The sequence below is a fragment of the Coturnix japonica genome, chromosome 3 (genome assembly GCF_054131305.1).
Source record: "Coturnix japonica strain WE chromosome 3, WE-NBRP24, whole genome shotgun sequence".
NCBI classification, from domain to species: Eukaryota; Metazoa; Chordata; class Aves; order Galliformes; family Phasianidae; genus Coturnix; species Coturnix japonica.
The window spans coordinates 13746225-13766437 of NC_140665.1; the positions used below are offsets into that span (position 1 = coordinate 13746225).

Below are 20213 nucleotides of genomic sequence, written 5' to 3' on the forward strand. Positions count from 1 at the left end.
CTGTTTTGAAACAGGCAAGAGTGGAGAGCAGCTCTTAATTTGGATACTGTCTCATCTCTCCTCACCCGCTGGCACTCCAATTTTGTAACGCTGAGTCAAAACCACTGGCTTTGGTGATTGATCCCTTGCCTGTGACAAGCTCGGGAGTGTTAGTCAGCCCTCCTCAGACACACGCAGCACCCAGTCAGACACCTCCCACCAGCTCTGACATGACTTCCTAGCTTGTTTTTATTCTTTCTCTTATTTATGACCGTAAAGTAAGTTTTGTCCAGTCTGGCAGAGAACAGGGCAATATAGAAAACAATATACAATTCAGTTTGCTGTGTTGCATCCAATTTACAGGAACTGATGACTTTGTACAGTACATGCTGTGAAATAGCAGCTCTGACTTGGCACTGGCTGGACAAACAGAGGTGACTAAGCAGTCTGTTTGATTCATGGCAAATAGCCTTATACAGAAGATCCGGGAAACCTGTGGGAAAACTGCCTTTAGCTTAAGGAATTGCCACCTGAGAATTATAAAGCCACTGGGGCACAGCATAGAGCTGTTTGCAGAGCTGGGTGGGTGCACCATGAGGCAGAGGAGCACCTAGCTTTTGGGCACCACAACTCCTGGAGCTGCTGGCAGGAAGGACTGCGATGCAGGGTGGCCCCGGGACAGACAGCAACAATGGGCTGCTGCAGCTCTTATGGGATCTCCTGTCTCAGGTAGGGCTGTGGGGACAGAGCGGGAGGAGCAGGAGGTGCTGGCAGTGCTGGGATGCTGCGGGTGCTCTGTGATAGAACTGGGAGAAGTGGGGGAGGGAGATAGAATGCCCCGGTGCTGCTGAGAAGGGTGGTGTGGGAGGGCAGAGGTCTGCTTTCAGGGGGTGCTGGGAATACAGGCTCGCAGGGGGGTTGAGGGGATTGTTCTCACAGCGCACAGCATTTTGCTGTGGGAAGTTGTGGATTACTGTCTAGATGCAGATGAGAGTTAGTGAACAGTGGGGGGAAAGTTACTTGATTTCATTTATTCACACAATAAAAAAGGCTGTCAGTCATAAAAGGGTATACTTAGCAGCCTCTGAACATGATCTGTGATGCCTCTGTCGTCTGCCATTAGACTTCTGCATTGGTTTTCCCTTTGCCTAATGCACTTGCATCCTGAAAAGTGTGTCCTCGTACCCCACCACCTCTCAGTTTAGATCTTCCCAGCTTGACCTGCAGGGTACTTTTATTTCTTAACAATAGCTGGGATTCACCAAACCAAGTGTTATAAGGAACTGTTTTGCCGGTCAGGGTTCTTTGGAATTAAGCAGGTGGGGAAGGAGCTTGGTAGGCTGAGGGCATTCACTTAGCAGGAGGTGTGCTTGGCTCTAATGGCAAAGAGCCGCTCTGCCTTCCTCCCCACACATCCTCACCAGCACCATCCCCTTCCCATCACCCTTCACCCCCCTGCTCTTTGCTCTGGAGTGCTCTGGAAACACATTGCTGTGATATGCAAGCTGGTGTGGCTGCAAAAGACCGTGGTCACCCTGCCTGCCCCCTGCTCTGGTAGTGTCAGAGCTCAGGGCCCCGCACCAACACCAAGGGCACCAGCCCTCAGTGGTGCCAGCAGCTGCCCACAGATGGTGACAGGGATGGAGAGAGGCACAACCCACGCCACTGGGGTTGGCAAATGCTGGGTGTGGGTGTTTGTTTTGAAGCAAGAGAAAAAGGGATAAGCACTTGCCACACTTCTCAGGAAAACAGGAGGGACCAAGTGTGCACGGATAGGGCGTGAAATGCAGGATTTGATGGTGGAGAGGAGAGCAATGGCTCTGCCTGCTGGTCCAGGCACTGGTGCAGTGTATGTGAAGCACCCCTCTATCACCTGCACAGCCAGGGAAACAGGGAGGTGCCAGCCCATGGCTTCTGTCTGAGGGGCCTGGCCATTATAAGACACTAGAATTGAGGCTTGCCAGGTTGTGATGCTTTTCCAGCACCTCCACGGCTTCTCATGGGGCACAACCCAGAAGCAGAGATCTCAAACCTGTTGTGTGGCCCTGTTGTCCCTTCCCCTCCCATCAGCTCTGGGTTTCTTTGCTGGCCACGGCAGCTATCTCAGCCCCGATGGATTCCTGCAGGATTCCTGCACGTAGGTGCTCTGATGGAGCAAAATGGGGGCAGAGGGAGGAGGCAGAGATCAGCAGCTGCCACGCAAACTGGGATTGCAGCTTATGAAGCTGCTGTGTGCAATGGGCTGTGGATAAAAGCGCTTGCATGCCTGATCCAAAGGCGTTAGTGCTCATGTAGGCGCTGCTCTTGCATAGCACGGTTCCTTTGTACATGAACTCCTTGTGTCAGTCTCTTATCAAAAATCTAAGGCAAAACCCAAGGAAGCTGCGCAATCCGGGAAACCTGCCAGGTGAGAGCAGCATTCAGGATCTGCTTCTCTGGGTAGCTGTGGTGTTCTTCTCCATCAGTTTGGCTGCCCGTGGCTCAGCTGTCAGCTGAACTGCTTTCTGTGAAAGCATCCCTTATTGCTGGAGCCTGGGGGCTGCAGTCCTGTTCTGGTGCCCCCTGGGAGGCACAGGGCTGATGGGGACAGGAGAGCAGGGTCTCTGAGTGAGCCAGGGATGTGTGTCTAGCTAGAGGTTGATCAGAGGGTGGGTGGCTTTGCATTACTTCTTAAAAAGCAATGGTTGAGTTTATTCAATGTGGGTTTAGGATTTTACTTTTGAACAAATGGCACTTGCACAAAACAGTGCCTCAAACAAGAGGTTTTTAGGTGTCAGAGCCTCTGCCTTTCCTGTTCTTCTGCTCTGTGTGCATGTGTGTTGAAAACAACATGGTTTAATATGGTTGCCCTGCAGCTCAGAAATGTTGTACTAAAGGGCTGGCTGCTAGATTGCTCTTACAAAGTTTCTTCTGGATCCCATGGAAGTAGCAGATGTTACTGCTCAACAGTGAAGACAGAAGCTTAAAGTTCAAGGAAAGCTTTGCATCAGGCTGGGAGAACAAAGCCAGATCTTGATATTTCCTTGTCAGAGCTTTGTGCCTGATAGTAAATCTCGAGGATGAATGTGGTGTGGATGTGCAGTTCATTACCACCTGACTTCCCTTGCAGATGTAGCAACACATGCGTGTTCTCATCTCTCTCGGTTTGTCATCTGCAGCTGCACTAAGTGTGTCCTGGGAAAAGTGAGCGTGTCCTGGGGAAAAAAAAGAAGAAAGGCAGAACTTGCTTTTTCAGGCTCAGACACTTCAAATATGCGCTTTAGGTGATGACAGTCCCAGGATGCAGAAGATGAGAGCTCACTTTCTTGGGCTCCTGGGAAGCTCTTTGTAAATGAATCAGGGCCAATGACCTCATTTTCAGTAAGCGAGGAGGGGAGGTACTTGCTGATTTGTCTGTGGAGATGCCTGATTAAGCTGCAGAGTAAATAATAGGAACAAATTTTTCAGAAGGACCTTTCCCTGGGGGCTTGTTCCCACTGAGTCAGTCCTGGTTACATCAACAAGCAGTGCTACTTCAGTGACTGGAGGAGTCACCAGGGCTGAGTGCTCCTTTCCCATCAGCTGGGTCGTCACCATGGTGTTCTATCTCCAGCACACTGCGGCACAAATGCCTTGTAAGTATGCATTGTAGCGGGCTCTTGAGTTCAGAAAGCAGGGATGGGCTGGTGGTCAGAGCTTTGCTTTCCTTTTTCCCAAACGTCCGCTGTTACTGGGGTGATGTCCTCCACTGGAAAACATCCAGAAAAGAGGAAGAGAGGTAAGCAAAGGAGCACAAGTGGGGATGCAGTAATACGGGCATCGGTGGAAATTGTTTTTCAGCAGACGAAATGCAGGCTCAGGGCAGCTGGGCTCAGCCAAGCAGACAGCTGAGTCAGCACATCGTGCTGTTTTCTTGCCTTCCTCCCTGGAAAGGGAAAAGGACATGCACATGCCTCCTCCTCCAAGTGCGCTGGATGAATTTCCCAGTGTTCTGGAGCCTGCACAGCTCTGTGCAGGGTGGGCAGGCCCAGAGAAAGCACAATAGCTGCAGGGAGAGCCTGGCATTGCTTCAGAAGTAGCAGGTTTTGTGGTGCTGGGCTCAGAACTGCCTCTAAACATCACTGGAAAATACTTTAGTCTAATAACACTTTTCTGTCTTCCTGTTTTCCCTAAGTTCACATTCTTTGCCCTGGTTTTTGGCTGACTGATGAATTGATTTATTGCTTTAATAGCACAAAATGACCATCAGTAAATCCCTTGCTGCCTCCAAGGCAAACTGCTCATGGTTTGTTCATACTCCAGAACACACGTACTTTGCAGGGTGATTTTCCAGCCTTGGTCCTCAGGCTGACTGTGGAGACCAGGCTCCTTCTGGTGCACTTCCACGCATGGATGAAAGTGCATTTCCCAGGCAGAGCTTTGTCCTGACTCAGGTTTTGTATATCCATACCCTGCCAGCAGCTTGGGCTGGTTTGGATGTACATGCTGGATGCAGCTGCATTCATGTGACTTCCTGGGCTAAACTTTATTATGGAGGGGAAAAGCGAAGTCTTTGTTTACCGTCTCAATGGAAAAGTTTAGCTCTGGCCTGTCTTGCCAAGGAGGGAAGGAGTGTGCCAGAGTGATAGCACGGCGGGCTCTGGCTGCTGGTGGAGCATGGGCAGGGCTGGTACTGGGCATGCTGATGGCATCGTGCCTGGCAGTGCGGGGTGCCCTGGGCCATGGGGATCCTGCAGCTATTTCTTGGCTCTCTCGGATGCTAAAGATAGAGCTGAGCATGTCACTTCAGTGTCCATTAGGGAATGAGCAGGAGAAGCTGTGTTTGTGGGGAATAGCAGTGGGCTGGGGAGGGAAACGTCTTCAGCTGTGGATGCACGGAGTAGGGGATGCTCAGCTGGCGTGGGATGCTCTCTTGAGGGGCTGAAAGGCACAAACTTGGTATACGTCTTTCATTTAAATGGAGCAAAACTGCTGCAAAGTTAAATTTTAGTCAGGCAATGCACCTCTGTGCTTTGAAAACTGTAGGTGTTTGGCACAGCTCCTGTTAAAGTTATTTAAACTGTCTCTGCAACAGGATAAAGGTATCCCATATGCTCCACACATGCATTACCTGTCCCCCAGCACTTAAAGCCTTCCACAGGGGCAGGAGAGACTGTACGAAGCTGCTGCTAATCCCCAGCTCTTGTTGCAGTGCAGTTGCAGCTTCCCTGCTGATTTTGTCCAGATCCTCACTCCTGCGAGTGCTTCTGCTCCTTGCCTTTGAAGCTGCTTGGACTCAAATTAACAATGTTTTAATGGGATGAGAGCATCTTCCAAATGAGACTGTTGGCTGCTTGCCATCGCTGCCACTTTCCAGATGCTTTAGCTGACCCCTTTTTAACAACATTTCTCTGAAGGAAAGCAGAATTCCCCTACCACTTCCAAATCTAGCTGCTCTCCAGGCCGTGCCAGTCGCTGCCTTGTGATTACTTTGCTGGTGTCAGACTGTGTCACAAATAATCACCTCCTCAACACGCCTTTTGTTAGTACTTCTAACGGGCTGGCTGTTAGAATACCTTGGTCCATTAGTGTGACACTATTTCCAACACATAAACATTTCCATCCCAGAATGACTGGCTGTTACTACACAAAACATGTGCTCTTGTTTATAAGCTGAATGAAGCAGAGCACCTTCCATGCTTACGGCCATGTGACAACCTGGTGAGAGGGGCTGCACTGTGCTCATGATCCCTTAGCATTCACTGGCAGAAGTGATAGGCTTTTATTTGCAGATTTATGGTTCTATGGGTGCATCAGCCATGTGACTTTCTTTGCATTTTAAAATCCAGCTTCAGCTTTCATGAGGTTTCTAAATCTGCCCTTGTGAGCTCCAGCTTCATCTGGCCCTGTTGGGTGCTGGTGTCCCTCCTGCTCTGATCGAATTGTGGCCACCAGCCAGGCAGTAGCTGGATGGATGCTCAGGAGCCACATGGTTTTTACACACACAGTGATGTTTGGGACTGAGAATGGGAAGGATTTAGCCACAATATTTGTACAGCTCTTGTGCAGAGCTCTGAGGTGTTCAGCCTGGAGAAGGCCCTGGAGAGACCTGGTAGCAGCCTAAAGGTATCTAAAGGGAAATGGTAAGAAAGAAGGGGATGGACTCTTTAGTGGGATCTCTTGTGATAGGACAAAGGGAAAGGTTTTCAATCTAAAAGAGGGGAGATTTAGAGTGGACAGACAGAAGTTTTTTCTTATAATAAGGATAGAGAAGTATTGGAACAGGTTGCCCAGGGACATGGTGGATATTCCATCTCTGGAGACATTCAGAGTCAGGCTGGAAGGGGCTCTGAGCACCTGATTGAGCTATAGGTGTCCCTGTTCATTGCAGGGCAATTGCAGTAGATGGCCTTTAAGGATCTCTTCCAACTCAGATTATTCTGTGGTTCTATGAGTGTGTTGCTGTACATCCTCCACCAATGGTGGTGTCACTGGGACTCTACTGGTTTGTGATGACAACAGCTGGGAGAGCTTTGCATTCTGGAAAGGGAGCAAATGGAGTTTTTTTCAGTAATTCCTGTCACACTGGGAATGCCACTCCTTCTTGACTTGCTTTTAATGCAGAGAATCTCGATGTTTGTGCAGGTGAAAGAACGGTGAATCCCAAATGGTCCCATGCAAAAAAATGCAAACATTGCTGTGGTTAGCTTTCCACCCCAGGTGACAGGGACGGACTGTTTGCAAAACAGCGCAGCTTATTTTTCTGCAGATCTCACCTCCTTACTCCTAAGGCTGAGGAACCTTGGGCACTGTATTCCTGGAGAAGCCCGGCTCTGGCTGCCCTACACTATTGCACGTAGCTGTGGCTTTGTTTTCATTAACAGTGTAGGATCTTCTCCTTCGCTTGCCAGCAGTGGCTCTGAATAGTGCTAGCCAGCAGGGCAGGGGAGGCAAAGTCTCCAGAACGCATCTAGCTCTAAGCTGAAGTGTCAATGGGTAACGTTGATCTCTGATTGATCCTGGTATCACTCAGTGTGAGGCTGTGAAGTTCTCAGCACTCTTAGAGCTGGGCTGCCTTTTCACTTAGGAAATCACCAAAGGAGGCATGGGGAGCTTTCAGCAGTCATCCCATAGATGAAATCAACTTCCTGTCACTTCTTTCCATTTCTAACCAGCAACAGGAGCAACCTGACAGCATAGAAATGCCTGTGGAGTTGGGGTTTTTTTTGTGCTTTTTCCTTTCCCTTTTCTGTTCTTGTCCAGGAAGAGGAGGCTGCTTAAGGCTCTTAATTCAATACCACTGGACAAATGCTTTAATTCTCCACTGGTCCCTGACTCTTGTGAAAGGATGTCTGTGTTACAGCCAGCATACTGGTACACGTGGGGGCTGGTGGCCACAGCAGCTGCCTCTCAGTACCCATCAGGGATGCAGTGAGTCTGTGGGGCACAAGATGCCTCACAGGGACAAGATGCCGAGGTTTTTGGTTCTGCACATGGGGGATACACAAACAGGTTTGCTAACACAGCAGCAGTGGCTGAACTGAAGAGGAAATGCTAACTCTCATCCTAAAATGAGATTGCAAAAACACTGAATAGTTAGTGAGGCTGCTAGAGAGCATCCCCGAAGTGCTAAAATTGTACCCAGCTGGTATGTCCAATGTCTGGCTTGTTAGCTTCTCTCTGCCCTTGTCTGAGGCTCTGTGGTCTGTGACTTGCTGTGCCTGGTGCCTTACAGCTCTGGCCAGTGGGTGGTGGATGAACTCTCACACGTCCAGGCCCTGGGGATGGCAGAGCAATCAGGAGAAGTCTGCAATTAGTTGGGCAACAAACATCTCCTGGGGGGACGTGACCCCAGGGCCACCATGAGTGGAGAGCTGAGTGGTGGTTGTCATTAGGAGCTGCAATCTGGGACGTAGCTCATCCCACACCCGCGCAGTGCTGCTTCAGAACGCTCTGAGAAGTGCAGTAGTTCAGCCAGACCTGAACCACACACACACTCTTAACTCTGCATCAGGCACGTTTCTGGCTCCGTCGTGTGCTTCTTCATTCAAACTCAGTGCAAGCAGCATGCAGCACGCCCTGCAGGATCCTGCCGCGTCTTGCTGATCTCTCGATAGCTTGCTCAAGAAAGCCACCTCCTGTTCTGCAAGCTTCAACACCGTGTAATGGAAAAATGTAGAAGCGGGGCCCAGCTGTGCGTCACCCGCTGCCTTGGCAACCTCCGCCCGCGCTCAGCTCAGCCATAGGCGCGCAGGGCTGTCTGTCTGGCAAGGTGATGGGACGCAGCACTCAGCATCCCCCAACCCTTAGCAGAGTGGAGAGGGAGAACAAGGAAATACCAGGGCTTGCTCATGTGGCTGGAGCCTGCTGGGTGCTAACGCAGCAGGAATTTAGGAGCTCTGCAAGGAATTCCGTCGGCCTTCAAAGAAGGGGCAGAGGCATCTGGCACTTGGCCATTGTGCTTGTGTTAGTACAGGAAAAACACCCAATTTTTCCAACACTGCTGCAGCATTTCCTATTTGTAGGCTAACAACGCGCATTTCGCTGTATGGTACCAAATGACAATGAGGAACAGGGACCTGCTTATGCTTATTTGTAGTAAAGTTTAAGCTTTACTCGCAGGCTTTACTTAAAGAAACAGGAAGCTGTGAGCTCCGTGGGTGCCTTCTGAGACCTCCAGAAAACCCTTTGTGAGTTGACTGGAAAGTGTACCAGGTTGCTGCTGTACCAGCAGGCTTGCTCTCTGGGGGGGCAGGAGAATAGGAATCAGGAGCAGGCGCTGGGCATGGACCCTTGAGGCACTGGAGGTGCTCAGCTATTGGTCACGCTTGCACTCAGCATTTTTGTTTCTTGCTGCTGCTGTCAAATGCCAGCAGGCTCCTGTACTTGACAGACCCGCTCCTGGGCTTCTGCAGCACTCCTACAGGGTGAAGTCCTGGCCATTAGCCGCTTACTGTCTCCAAATCACCCCACTTACGTGGAGAGGAGATTCTTTTTGCTCTTATTTTCTTTGAAAAAAAATAAAAATACTAAAAATAGCCTGTTGGAGACCTAGTGACTAAGTCAAGTGCTGCTGAAGTAAACAAACAACAAAGTGTCTGAGGGAAGATGACTAAATTTTTCTACCTCCTCTTCTGCTTCCCTCACCCTCAGAGCTAAACATAGTCTCCTTCAGCAGGAGGATTTGCTGCTGCCCACAGTGACAGCCTTGCATATATGGGCTTGCCGAGCCCCAGTCATATGGAGAACCAGGCACCTTCCCTACGTTCGTTTCTCTTCTCACTCCCTCTTCCCCCAAGAGAAAATATATTTAGAAATGCTAAGACACAATGAGCTAAACTCTGCCTTTGTTCCACCCACGTTTATAATGGGTTCATTGTATCGCATCCGCCAGCGCCTTTGTGATTATATGGCTAGATATAACAGCCTCCTACCCTTCACTTTCTTGTCCTTATTTGGACCAGAAAATGGCTCAAGCCTTTTCTTCAAATTTGATAGGGCTGTTCTGGGAAAGACTATTTGGATTTTAACTTGAAACCCGCCATTTCTACTTCTTGAAAGGATATCACAGCTTGTTGGAGGGGAGCTGCTTGTTGCTAAAGCGGCGCTCAGAGGCTGGTGCTGGAGTTATGTGCTCAGACACCACGCCATGCCGCGTGCCTGGCTGCTGCTGCTCGCCTCAAATACAGCCTCGTTCAAGAGAAATATTTAGTTTAGAAACTACTTCACTTAAAAAAAAAAAAAAAAAAGGAAAAAGGCAAATGTGCATTTTCAGGTCTCACTCTTTAAATGAGGAATCTGAATTGGCTGGGTCACCTCTGGGTGCACTGTGTGCAGCCAGCATGGTGCCAACACTGCTGGGCTGCTCGGACCCTCTGCTCCCACATGCCAGGATGGGGATGACAGCGTGCGGGAGGCAGACTCCTCTCATTTAGAATCATAGAATCACAGGATACCACAGTCTGGAACAGGCCCATAAGCGTCATTGAGTCCAGCTCCTCTGAGACTGTTCCACATCCCAGCATGTCCCCCATGTGCCTGTACCAGCCTCAGCCCTGCAGGGTGACACGCTGTCCTGAGCACAGTGCTATTTTAGTATCAGCACGGTTCTTCTTCAGTATCTTAGGACTTTACAACTGAAATCTTCTTTTTCCTCCCCTGTGCCAGCCCTGCATGTCGGCACAAGGCTGGGTTGGAAAGCCACGGAGCTGTGGCTGAGGCAGGTTGGTGCTCTCAGCAGCTGCTGTGTCAGCAGGGGCTCCTCCAGCCATGCAGCACCAGCTTCTCTGACGTGAGAGCCAATAAAGTCTACAGAGCACTTTGCTCCGTCAAAGTGCTATCCAAACACAAGGGGCTCCAAGCGCAAATGAAAGTGCTAAACTGATTTAAAGGCAAATTAAAAGGTCATGCATGTTGAACATTCAGCTTTATGGTTTGGTTGTGTTTATGAAACTCATAACTGCTCTTTTAAACCAGCTTTTTACACTCGGTGTACACAGTAAATGCAGGCGTGGTTGGGGCTGATGACTAATTTTAAAAAACATATTTATTCTAAGCAAACTATCATAGCCCTCACCATGACTTTTCCCCTTCCGTGTGCTCCTCCTGCAGCCTCCAGCACTTAGGCCACTCTCAAGAGTATTGCACTTTTTCTTGGTAGAAGGGTGCATTTCCAGTCTGCATCATTAACCTTTCATGACGTGGCATTGGTTTTGCAGAATCTTGCTTGTGTAGCCCTGATGGTTGTGGACAGTATGCTCCCGGAGCTTTGTATGTATAGCATGTGCACCAATTGGAGCTGCTTGCTGGGGAAGCAGCAGCACAGGACTTTGCCAGCAGTCCACCAGAAGTGACCAACTGTTTCCCTTGAATACTCTAAGCTGAAAATTGCTTAACAAATGTCATTTGTATGTACCTAATGAGTAACAAAGACATTTCCAGAGATCTGGATCGGTTCCCTCTCAGGAAAGTGGGCTGGACTTGCCTAATGCATACAATTAATTCATGCAGCTTTACTGGAAAGCCAGTTATGACTGATTTGTGCTAGGAAGATTTTGCCTTGACTGAAGGGGAGGCTGCCAGTCGGGAAGCAACACTCACAGAGACAACCGCAGCTCCAGGGCCACTTCTGCCTCTCTCGCACCCGATGCTTTTGATTCAGCCCCCTGCACATGCCCACACATCACTGTGCACCGTGAGTGAACAGGGGGAGGCTGCGACCATCTCCGCACACCGGGTGCTGCTGCCGGTCCCACAGCAATGGGGCTTCCTCCTATTGTCAGAGGGAAGGCCGCTTCCAAGCACCACGGACACCCATCTGGGCTTTCTCCTCTCCAGCATCGTAGGCAGGAAGGGGGAGTCTGCAATGAGCTCCTGTTTTTTTCCAATAGGCTGGAATAATTCTCGATGATCCCAGCAGATGTTCCTGGCTTCCCTGTGTTCTGGCCGAGGCTCCTCTGTCACTCGTGTTAATCTCCCTCAGATGGCAGAGAAGGCAGCAACTTCGGCCACATTGGTGTGGATGTGGGCGGTTTGCATTGGAAGAAGACTGCGTAAGACATTGGGCTGGCAGGGCTCCCCTCTCAGAAGGCTGCCCAGCAGCAGGGCACAGCCTGAGCTCCTTGTTAGCGACCTGGAGCACATCATGAGTGGTTTCAGCAGTGATCCTGTGTGCAGAGGGCACAGAGGAGGCCGCTGGCAGCATGCAGGTCCCTGCCTGCCCTGCCCCATTGCCATCTGCCACCAGTACCCTGAACACTGAGCAGAGCTGGCCTCCTCGCCTCCCCGATGGAGCGAAGGGAAACAGCCATCACTAGGGAGACCTTAACTACTTTCTAAAGACCAAAAGAAAACGCATTCGTTCTTTTAAACATGGAAAATGAAATGGCTTCCTTTCCCTTGGCTGTGTGCGTGTGGCCCCTGAGCAAGCCGACACGGAGTGAACTCTGCGGGCAAACGTTGCCCCATGTATTTATTTATTGCAAAGGAGGCCTCTCCAGTGCAAAGTCTGCTCTCCTCAGCTGCTTGAGTTGCTGTTTGTCAAACCGCAAGGCTGCAGACACAAGGAGCAGCTCACCAGCCCAGCTCAGCAGTGAGGCGTCACGCTCCAGCTGCATGACCTTGACTCCAGCAGCGCATAAAAAGGATCCATCTCCAGCTATTTCCAGGAATGTTCAGTCCTGTCAAACCATAGGAAACCATAATTGGTTGGATATTAGGAGAAGTTTTTCTCAGAAAGAGTGGTGATGCACTGGCACAGGCTGCCCAGGGGGGTGGTGGGGTCACCGTCTATGGAGGTGTTAAAGGAATGAGGAGATGTGGCACTGAGGGGTTAGTGGGCATGATGGAGGTGGGTTGGTGGTTGGACATGATGGTCTTAGACGGCTTTTCCAGTCTTACAGATTCTATGATAATTCCAACAAATGAAATTGTTTTCTGCCCATCTCTCTGTCTCGATGCACAGTGAAGGGAAAGCAGCCACAGCTCCCCATAGCACCAACCGAACCCAGCTCTGAGAAGGGGAAGGGAGTGGCCAGAAGAGCCCATATCCCTGAGCAGGCACGAGAGGAAAGCCATCTGCCAGGGGGAAAATGTGCAGTGAGGACTGAGCTCATCAGTCACTTTTTTGTTTAATCTAATTAAACACAATGTATCCTCTGACCTTCTGGGTTGGCCTAAGTTCTCCCATGTTGTTCTTTCCGTATAAAGCTCTATTGACAGACGGGGAAAGCCTGGCGTTTGCCTTAAGCTTCAGATAAGCAAAGTTAAACACAGAGAAGATTAAATTGTTTTCCCAGCACTCCTCTCCTCTCTCCTTGCCTAGTTGTGGGTCCTGTCCAGGAGGGCTCAGCTCCACTGGTCCTGTTCACCATGCCACAGATGGGATGAGCTGATGAGGGGCTGGGAGAAAGCAGAGGCAGAAATTGGCTCTGCCAGGTGCTCATCTTCATTTCCATGTAGCAAATGATGAGTGCAAATGTTGCTGCTCCTCACCACGTTTATTTTCAGTCACTAAATTGCTGCATAGCAGCTGATGGATCAGCATGTGCTGATGTTCAAAGTGTCAAACTGCATTGGACACCTTCTGCACATCCCCTGCTTATCTAGGCTACATGCAGCTGCTGTGAGAGCTCAATTGGCCAGCACAGCTTTGGGAGTTTTTGGGGAGGGGAAGCAGCTGGGGGCTGGAATTTGGGGAGAGCGGGGTGTCATGATGCCACAAGCAGCTGTAAGTGATGCATGTATGGCACGGGCTCTGACCAAACAAAACAAGCGTGTTCAGCTCTTGGCATGATGTGCCGCCTGCTCACTTCATTGTGGGCAAATAAGATTTCAGCAGTGACAGTGGCTGAGCACTCCCTTTGCATCCTAACAGAGCAGGAGACCCCTATTCACCCTGTTCACCGAGTACACTCAGTTCAGAGCTGGTCTCTGTGAGCCAAGCACACCGAGGGCTTGGGCAGCCCTAGCAAAGTGGGACCAGTGGTTTGCACTGCTCCAGGGGACCCTTGGCTTCATTCTGCCAGCATCTTGATGTACATCAAGGTTGTAGCTGCAGAGCTGTAACCCCTGAAAAACAAAATCTTGAATTGCCTTGGCTGTTTTCCTGAGGCTGAGGGACTTACAGAGCTGCTGTAGGGTACCAAGATACCTTCTCTTTGTTTCAGACGAGGTGGGTTGAGCTTATCTGGGGTCCAGACTCCCTCAGTTTTTTCCTCACTCTTTTTTCATGACATCTGTCAGGACTTGATGTTTCTATTTTAAAAACAAAAAGAGGGACCCCCCCCGCCCCCCCAGCTTTCCTCTCGCTCTCTGCCAAGAGCAGAACAAAGAACAGCTACAGCACACCAGTTCTGGCACAGCGCTTGGAAATAAAAACATCCATCCTCATGTCAGGTAGGGAACTGCCCTGCCAAGGCCAGCAAGCCATGCTGCTGAGCAAAGCTGCTGTGCAGAGGGGTGCAGGGGATGCCTGGTGTCACCCACTGTGGCAGAGCTCTGTGTCAAGCTGCTGTGCTCACATACTGGTACCAGTGTGTGCTTGGATGCTCCTGGTACCAGGCAGTTGCCCTGGGGAAGAGCCAGCTTCACCTCCTGGCTGGGAAGGGGGAAGGGGATGGGGAAAGGACTTTGCTCCCAACCTCTATCCCCCTACCTGCTCTGTGCAGTGCCCTGCTGCCTCAGGGCTGGGATGCAGTGCCGTGTAACTCAGTGGAGTTTCCACACTGCAGACACTGACATCCTTGTCTGGCTCCTTCCTATCCTTTTAAACATGTCAGCAGTTCCCAGCATGGATTCCTGTGCTGTGAGTTCACTCCAGACAAGCATCCAAGCTGCAAGTTGGGGCTGCTGGCTCTTCTCCGCTTGTCTGCAAAGTGTTACTGGAACAGAGGCCAGCTCTCCAAACACAAGGAAGATATTACTGGGCCCTTCTGGAAGGCTCCCTCACATGCATTAGGAGTGGAGCAAGTGAGGATAATTTATCTGTGGACTTCCAGCTGAACCCAGTAGCTCCTTGTGGCCAGGATAAAGCTTGTTTGTCTCCTCCTCTACAAGAAGGCATTTTTCCATTGTCGCTGCCTTTTGTTAGCAGTGTGTTCCCCAGAACAATCCAGGGAAAACCTCTCCCCAGGAAGGAGCACGCCTTCAAGAGAGGTTTTCATATATCCAATGACACTCTCACTGAAGTAATGTAAATAGTTTTGTACAATCCATCTGGCAAAGAACACAACGCATCAGGAGGGAATTCTTCTCCAAAACGTGGTTACTGATCAGCCAGAGCGGGCAGGCTGGACGTGGGCATGTTGTAAACCTGATAAGCAAAGCAGCTGTCATTCAGTGGGGAGCAAAAAATGCCTTGGTGAGCTTTTGCATGTGTGAGTGTCTCTTCCTACCCACTGGGTCCGAAGTGGAGCTTTGTGCCCCAGGAGGAACCTTGGGCTCCCTTCCCCACTTGGTCTGCTGTGATCTGCAGCAGTCATGCATTCCCAAAGATGGGCAAATGTCCTCGTGGTGCTGGGATACGGGGGATCAGAGACAAGGTGATGCGTATGGCTGTGCTGTCATCATCAGAAGCAGCTGGAAGAAAGGCTGCCTACTTTACAGAAGTTACTCGTGATTTTTGAATGTAGTGCTGAGGCCCAGTGACTCTGCCTTGGCGCAGGGTGATGGGAAAAGAGCAGATTCTCTATTTGCTTTCCATTCTGTGCTGGCTCTGGTGCCTCCTGCTCTGTCCAAGATGGCCACGTGCTGCCTGGAGTGACTTTATGGACAGTAAAAGCTTAAAACATTGCATTCACCTTCACGGTTTTTTTCTCCTCAGAGCAAATCATGGCGGAAGATCAAGAACATGGTGCACTGGTCCCCGTTTGTGATGTCCTTCAAGAAGAAGTATCCCTGGATCCAGCTTGCAGGACACGCAGGTAGAGAGCAATGGGAATGCCAGGGGCTCTTTCAGTCATGGAGATACTTCTGATGTATTGGGCTGCCCCTCTTGGTTTGGGGAGGCTCCTTGCCACCCCACACCCAGATTTAGTGCCTCGTGGTCTCTTGTCACCCTCAGGTAGTTTCAAGGCGGCAGCCAATGGCAGGATACTGAAGAAGCACTGTGAATCAGAGCAGCGCTGCCTTGACCGCCTGATGAACGATGTCCTGAAGCCCTACGTTCCTGCCTACCACGGGGATGTCATGAAGGACGGGGAGCGATACAACCAGATGGAAGATCTGCTAGCTGAATTTGACTCCCCCTGTGTTATGGACTGCAAGATGGGGGTCAGGTGAGTGACTCTGGGGGCATTGCTTGAGTTCTAAAATACTGAAAGCAGAGGGTGAAATCCTCTGAAGCATACAGGTGAGAGTACCACCTCCAGCCAGAGCTAAGCCAACAGCATGAAGAGAGCGGTATTAGCGACATTTCTGAGAACACTGATTCTCTATTCTCCTGTTTTATTCTGCCTGCCCCGATGTCATGGGTTTGGTGATGGCAGCTGAAGCTTTTTTATCTGCAGTGTTTCTCAAAGGGGCTGCTGCACTAAGGATGGCTACTCTATAATCATTTTCTCCTCTGAGAGAAACATCAGAAATACACAAACTTCATCCCACAGGGGCTGCTCAGCATCCTCCCCTTGCATTTTGTAAACCACACATTCCTTGCTGAGATTTTATTGCAAGCAACCTGGGCAGAGGGCTCAGCACTTCTGCATTGCTGTGCGTGGAGTGTGGAATGTGAAGTTTAGCTATATGGGAAAGGAGGGGACAGATAAGGTCTCTCCTGAGTTGTTTTGCAGAGACATCTCTCCTGGCTTGGCAAGATGTTTGCAGAGAGCCTGAATACCAGCTGGTCTCAGCTGAGGCATCCTTGAGAGTGGCAAGTGGAGCTGTGTAATGGCTCATTGCTGCTGAAGGAAGTCTTGTTTTCTGGAGGAAGGTTTCTAGCCTGCCAGAGTGAAGAAAATCTCTGTCAGTGCATTCTGGCATGTGGAGTTGCTCCTCCAGAGGATGCAGAGCTCTTTACACACTCCCCTACAGCCCCTTAATCCCTAAAACCAGCTGCACCCTGGAGTCCTGAGGGTGATAGTGAGCACCTGGTCAGAGCTACATCCCTTCTACTTCTCTTTATTGTACAGAAGCTTTTGCTACATGGTCCAGTTAAACCAGATAGATACTGGATAAAATCATCAGTAGCTGTATGGGAAACTGCTGATCACAGCCTGAACCTCAGATTAACCACCTGAGGCAAGCAATGAGTCAGCTGTGGGAGCACAGGTGAAGGCAATTCAGCTGTGCTACTGAAAGGGGTGGAACCTGGCTGCACCTCTCCTAGATCTCACTTAAGGGCTGACTGCCACTAAGGCAGGATCTCTTAATCTGGAGATCATTCTTGTGTGGAGTTCACTGTAAGATTTCAATATTGGTGAATATTTTCCATTTATCATAGATTATCTTTGTACCACAATAATCTTTTAGGCTGGCTTTGGTTCCTTGGTAAGGAGCAGATGTTGATGATGGAATGCTGATTTCAGCAGGACTATAGCTCTGAGGTGTAAACTGGATCACAGAATCATAGAAAGGTTTGGAATAGACCTTCTAAGATGATTTTTAAAGATGTTCGTAGCTCTGCTGATATTCCCCCATCTCCTTACAGAACATACTTGGAGGAAGAGCTGATAAAGGCCCGGAAGAAGCCAAGCCTCAGGAAAGACATGTACCAGAAGATGATTGAGGTGGACCCCGATGCTCCTACTGAAGAGGAGAACGTGCTGCGGGCAGTCACCAAGCCCCGTTACATGCAGTGGAGGGAGACCATCAGCTCCACAGCCACACTGGGCTTCAGGATTGAGGGGATAAAGGTGAGACTGCCCGATGGGTGTGCAGCCAGCAGGAAGAGCTGCTGGGGGGCTTTTCAAAGCTACTCACGGTAGTATGCACACACAGAGCAGGCTGATAGTGGAACAGTGCCATATTGGTGCTCTTCTGAAAGCTCAGCTGAGCTCAGGGCATCAATGAAAGGTGACAGTTTTAGCCATAATTCTGTTAAATCAGCCACTCTGCTTTTCCCTGCAGCTGGGCAATGCCTTTGCTCTGAGTTGCTGTGCTTATTTCTGGAGATGCATTTCATGTCCAGCAGAGCTCATCTCATTCTTTTTAATGCAACCATGCTCTCACACCCAAGGAGCAGCTCTGGGGCTGGGCCCCTTGCAGCATTTCCCAGCATTCAGCAACATGAGAAGCCCCAGCCTCTGCTGTGCTTGGGCTGCTGTCTGCAGCAGCTCTCTGCAGTGCCTGCGATGGGTCAGGCAGCCCTTTGCTACTATCTCCAGCTCCTGAAATCCTTTTTCTGCTGCAGGCATGTGCAAGCACGCCACGAGCTGCTCCTTCCTACCCTTTGCCTAGTTCCCATTACTGGTGCTTATTATAAAACTGCAGCTATATAAAAAGGGAGTGGGCCAGCTGGGGCTCGAGCTCATGTGCACTCTTTCTTCTTTTCTTCTCCCTGCTTACATGCTATAATCAAGAGTATCTGCCTATTTATAGGCCAGTTTGATGTATCCTTGGCCTCCAGTGGTGCTTCTCAGTCTGTGCTTTGGGGACGTTTTTGGACTTTATAGCAAAAACAGGTCGTATATGAAATTCTTGAAATGAAAAAGTAAAAAAAGCAACAACCCAAAACAACAAATCCTGTTCCCACACAGGCCAGAAAGCGCTGTGGAGGGACATAAAAGCCTGGGCTGATGGAGGAGAGTTGTTCCCTGCTTTAGTCAGTTGTAAGAGCTGCAGCACAGTGTTGGCAGTGGAGTTTTTCCAAGCAGTGAGACAGCCCTTTAATTTTAAAATGTTGGAAAGTGCTGACCTCCAGGGGTAATCCTGCCACTGCAGCTAGGGGCTGCCTAATTTCATCAAGGCTCTAATTACTGTAATTCTCCTTAAATCCCTTGGCTTCTGGCTTATATTCCCCTAAGCTAAAATATTAGCAGTTTATGCTGATTTGTGGCTGTTGGAGCCTGGTGAGTTGTGTTGTGATGCTGCATCTCCTCCGTTCTGGGAACATTCAACCACAAATCTCCCCCTGCTTTCTTTCCTGCTGAGGGATAAGAGGCAGTGAACCCTTTGCTTATGGACTGATGCCGATGAGGGAGGTGTGTTTTAAGCCAGCAGCTGGATGCTTACAGAAGGGGCAGGGTCTGGTCCTGGGGGCATGGGCTGGATGGGCATAACAGGAGGAGGGGAGCAGCAGCAGCACTAGTGGGCAGTGCAGGGCTGGCAGTGAGGATGGGGACAGGGATGGGGAGACTCTGCCAGCTGAGCTCCTGCTTTCCCTGTGACCTCAAGGTTATGGCTCTTCCTCTCCAGAATGGAGATCTTCCTTTGCGTAACGTAGTTAGTGCCACTTACTTAACTTTCTGGAGTTATGAACAGCAGCTATTAACAATGTTAATGAGTTAAAGAAGTACAAATGTTCCCTCTTGACCCAGTTTGAGCTTTCTGGAGAGTTGCCCTCTGCAAAAAAAAAAAAAAAAAAAAAAAATTGTTCAAGTTCCTGCTGTGACCTGAGAGTTGTTCACCACTTCCCACAGCAAGGCCGTGGTTGGATATTGCTACAGAAACATTCCTGGGACTGGGCCATCGGTAGGGGATGATAACAGCTCCTAAGTACCTGTGCCTGTTATACCCCAGCTGGGCAGCTTGTGAGCCCTTTGGCCCTTGGTGCTGGTGGCCAAACTCAGCCCTGTCCCAGTGCCACAGGCACCAATTGGACCTGCTGGCAGGGAAAGCGGCCGTAGCTCTTATCAGCCCCCTCACAGTTGTGTAGTGTAGAAGCCAGCCCCCATGGGGCTCAGACACCTGCAAATGTCACCGCAGTCATCAACCCTGTGGCAGCAGCATCTGGCTGGGCAAGGAAGCCGTGGGAGGGAGGTAATTGTGGGAGCAGCATTATGGGCAGCCCTCTTGGCTTTCGTGAAGACTGCCTTATCGGAAAGGCCATCTGCAGCTTGCATTATTTTTATGAGCACTTGGAAGTCCATCTCCTTTCTGGGATGCTTTGTGGAAAAAGTTGTGCTCCTTACTTGTGGAATTCATGCCGTGGCACTCCTACAGACTGATGTCTGTCATCCCCCTGGGAGAGGGTGGGCTGATGTTGGAGCCACCACATCAGGATTCACGTGACGGATGTGTGGTGGTGCTGTCCACTTCCCCTATACGTTGTGTGCGTGCTCAGCGAGTCCTGATGCATACGTGGCTGCAGCCAAAGCCAGGTAGTGAGAGCTGAGCACGTGTGACCTACAGATAGGATGCTTACTTGGGCAGGAGGTCCTGAACTGCACACGGGTTCTGCTCTTGGTGCTGGGCTCATCTCACCCAGCCCCTGCTCTGCTTCTTCATCCTTATTCATCTTCCCCAGCCTACAGGATGTTTTTTGGCTCCTGCCCTCTCACTCCACTGCCCACACCCTGCATAGGGACGCATGTGGCTGCTGGAACACTCAAGCCCTCCCCTGGCTGCCCGTCTCCCTGTCCTGCTCACAGCGCTGCCTTTCTTTCCAGAAAGAGGACGGCACTGTGAACCGGGACTTCAAGAAGACGCGGACAAAGGAACAGGTCACTGAGGCCTTCAGGGAGTTCACAAGGGGGAACCGCAATGTGCTGGTGAGTGGGAGATACTGCGGGATCTGCAGGGAGAGGGTTCCTCTGGTGGCTGCTCTGCAGCCCAGGGTAGCTCTCTGAAAAGAGAGATGGGGAAGAGAAACCCCATCCTGGTGTGTGGGTGGAGGGAGAGCA

At 50.3% G+C, this 20213-nt stretch overlaps 1 protein-coding gene across 3 annotated transcripts in view; it reads left to right on the forward strand.

The window, feature by feature from the left end:
• Nucleotides 1-20213, forward strand: part of LOC107310894 (inositol-trisphosphate 3-kinase B) — a 48115-nt gene that overhangs the window by 23611 nt on the left and 4291 nt on the right. For 2 of the 3 annotated variants that reach the window (XM_015856978.3, XM_085542771.1), the window contains 4 exons: nucleotides 15260-15359; nucleotides 15500-15713; nucleotides 17081-17285; nucleotides 19980-20081. In XM_015856978.3, the coding sequence (XP_015712464.2) occupies nucleotides 15260-15359; nucleotides 15500-15713; nucleotides 17081-17285; nucleotides 19980-20081 (621 nt within the window). Of the gene's footprint in view, nucleotides 1-391; nucleotides 709-15259; nucleotides 15360-15499; nucleotides 15714-17080; nucleotides 17286-19979; nucleotides 20082-20213 lie in introns of those variants that run through there. The other variant, XM_085542770.1, reaches the window with a different exon arrangement.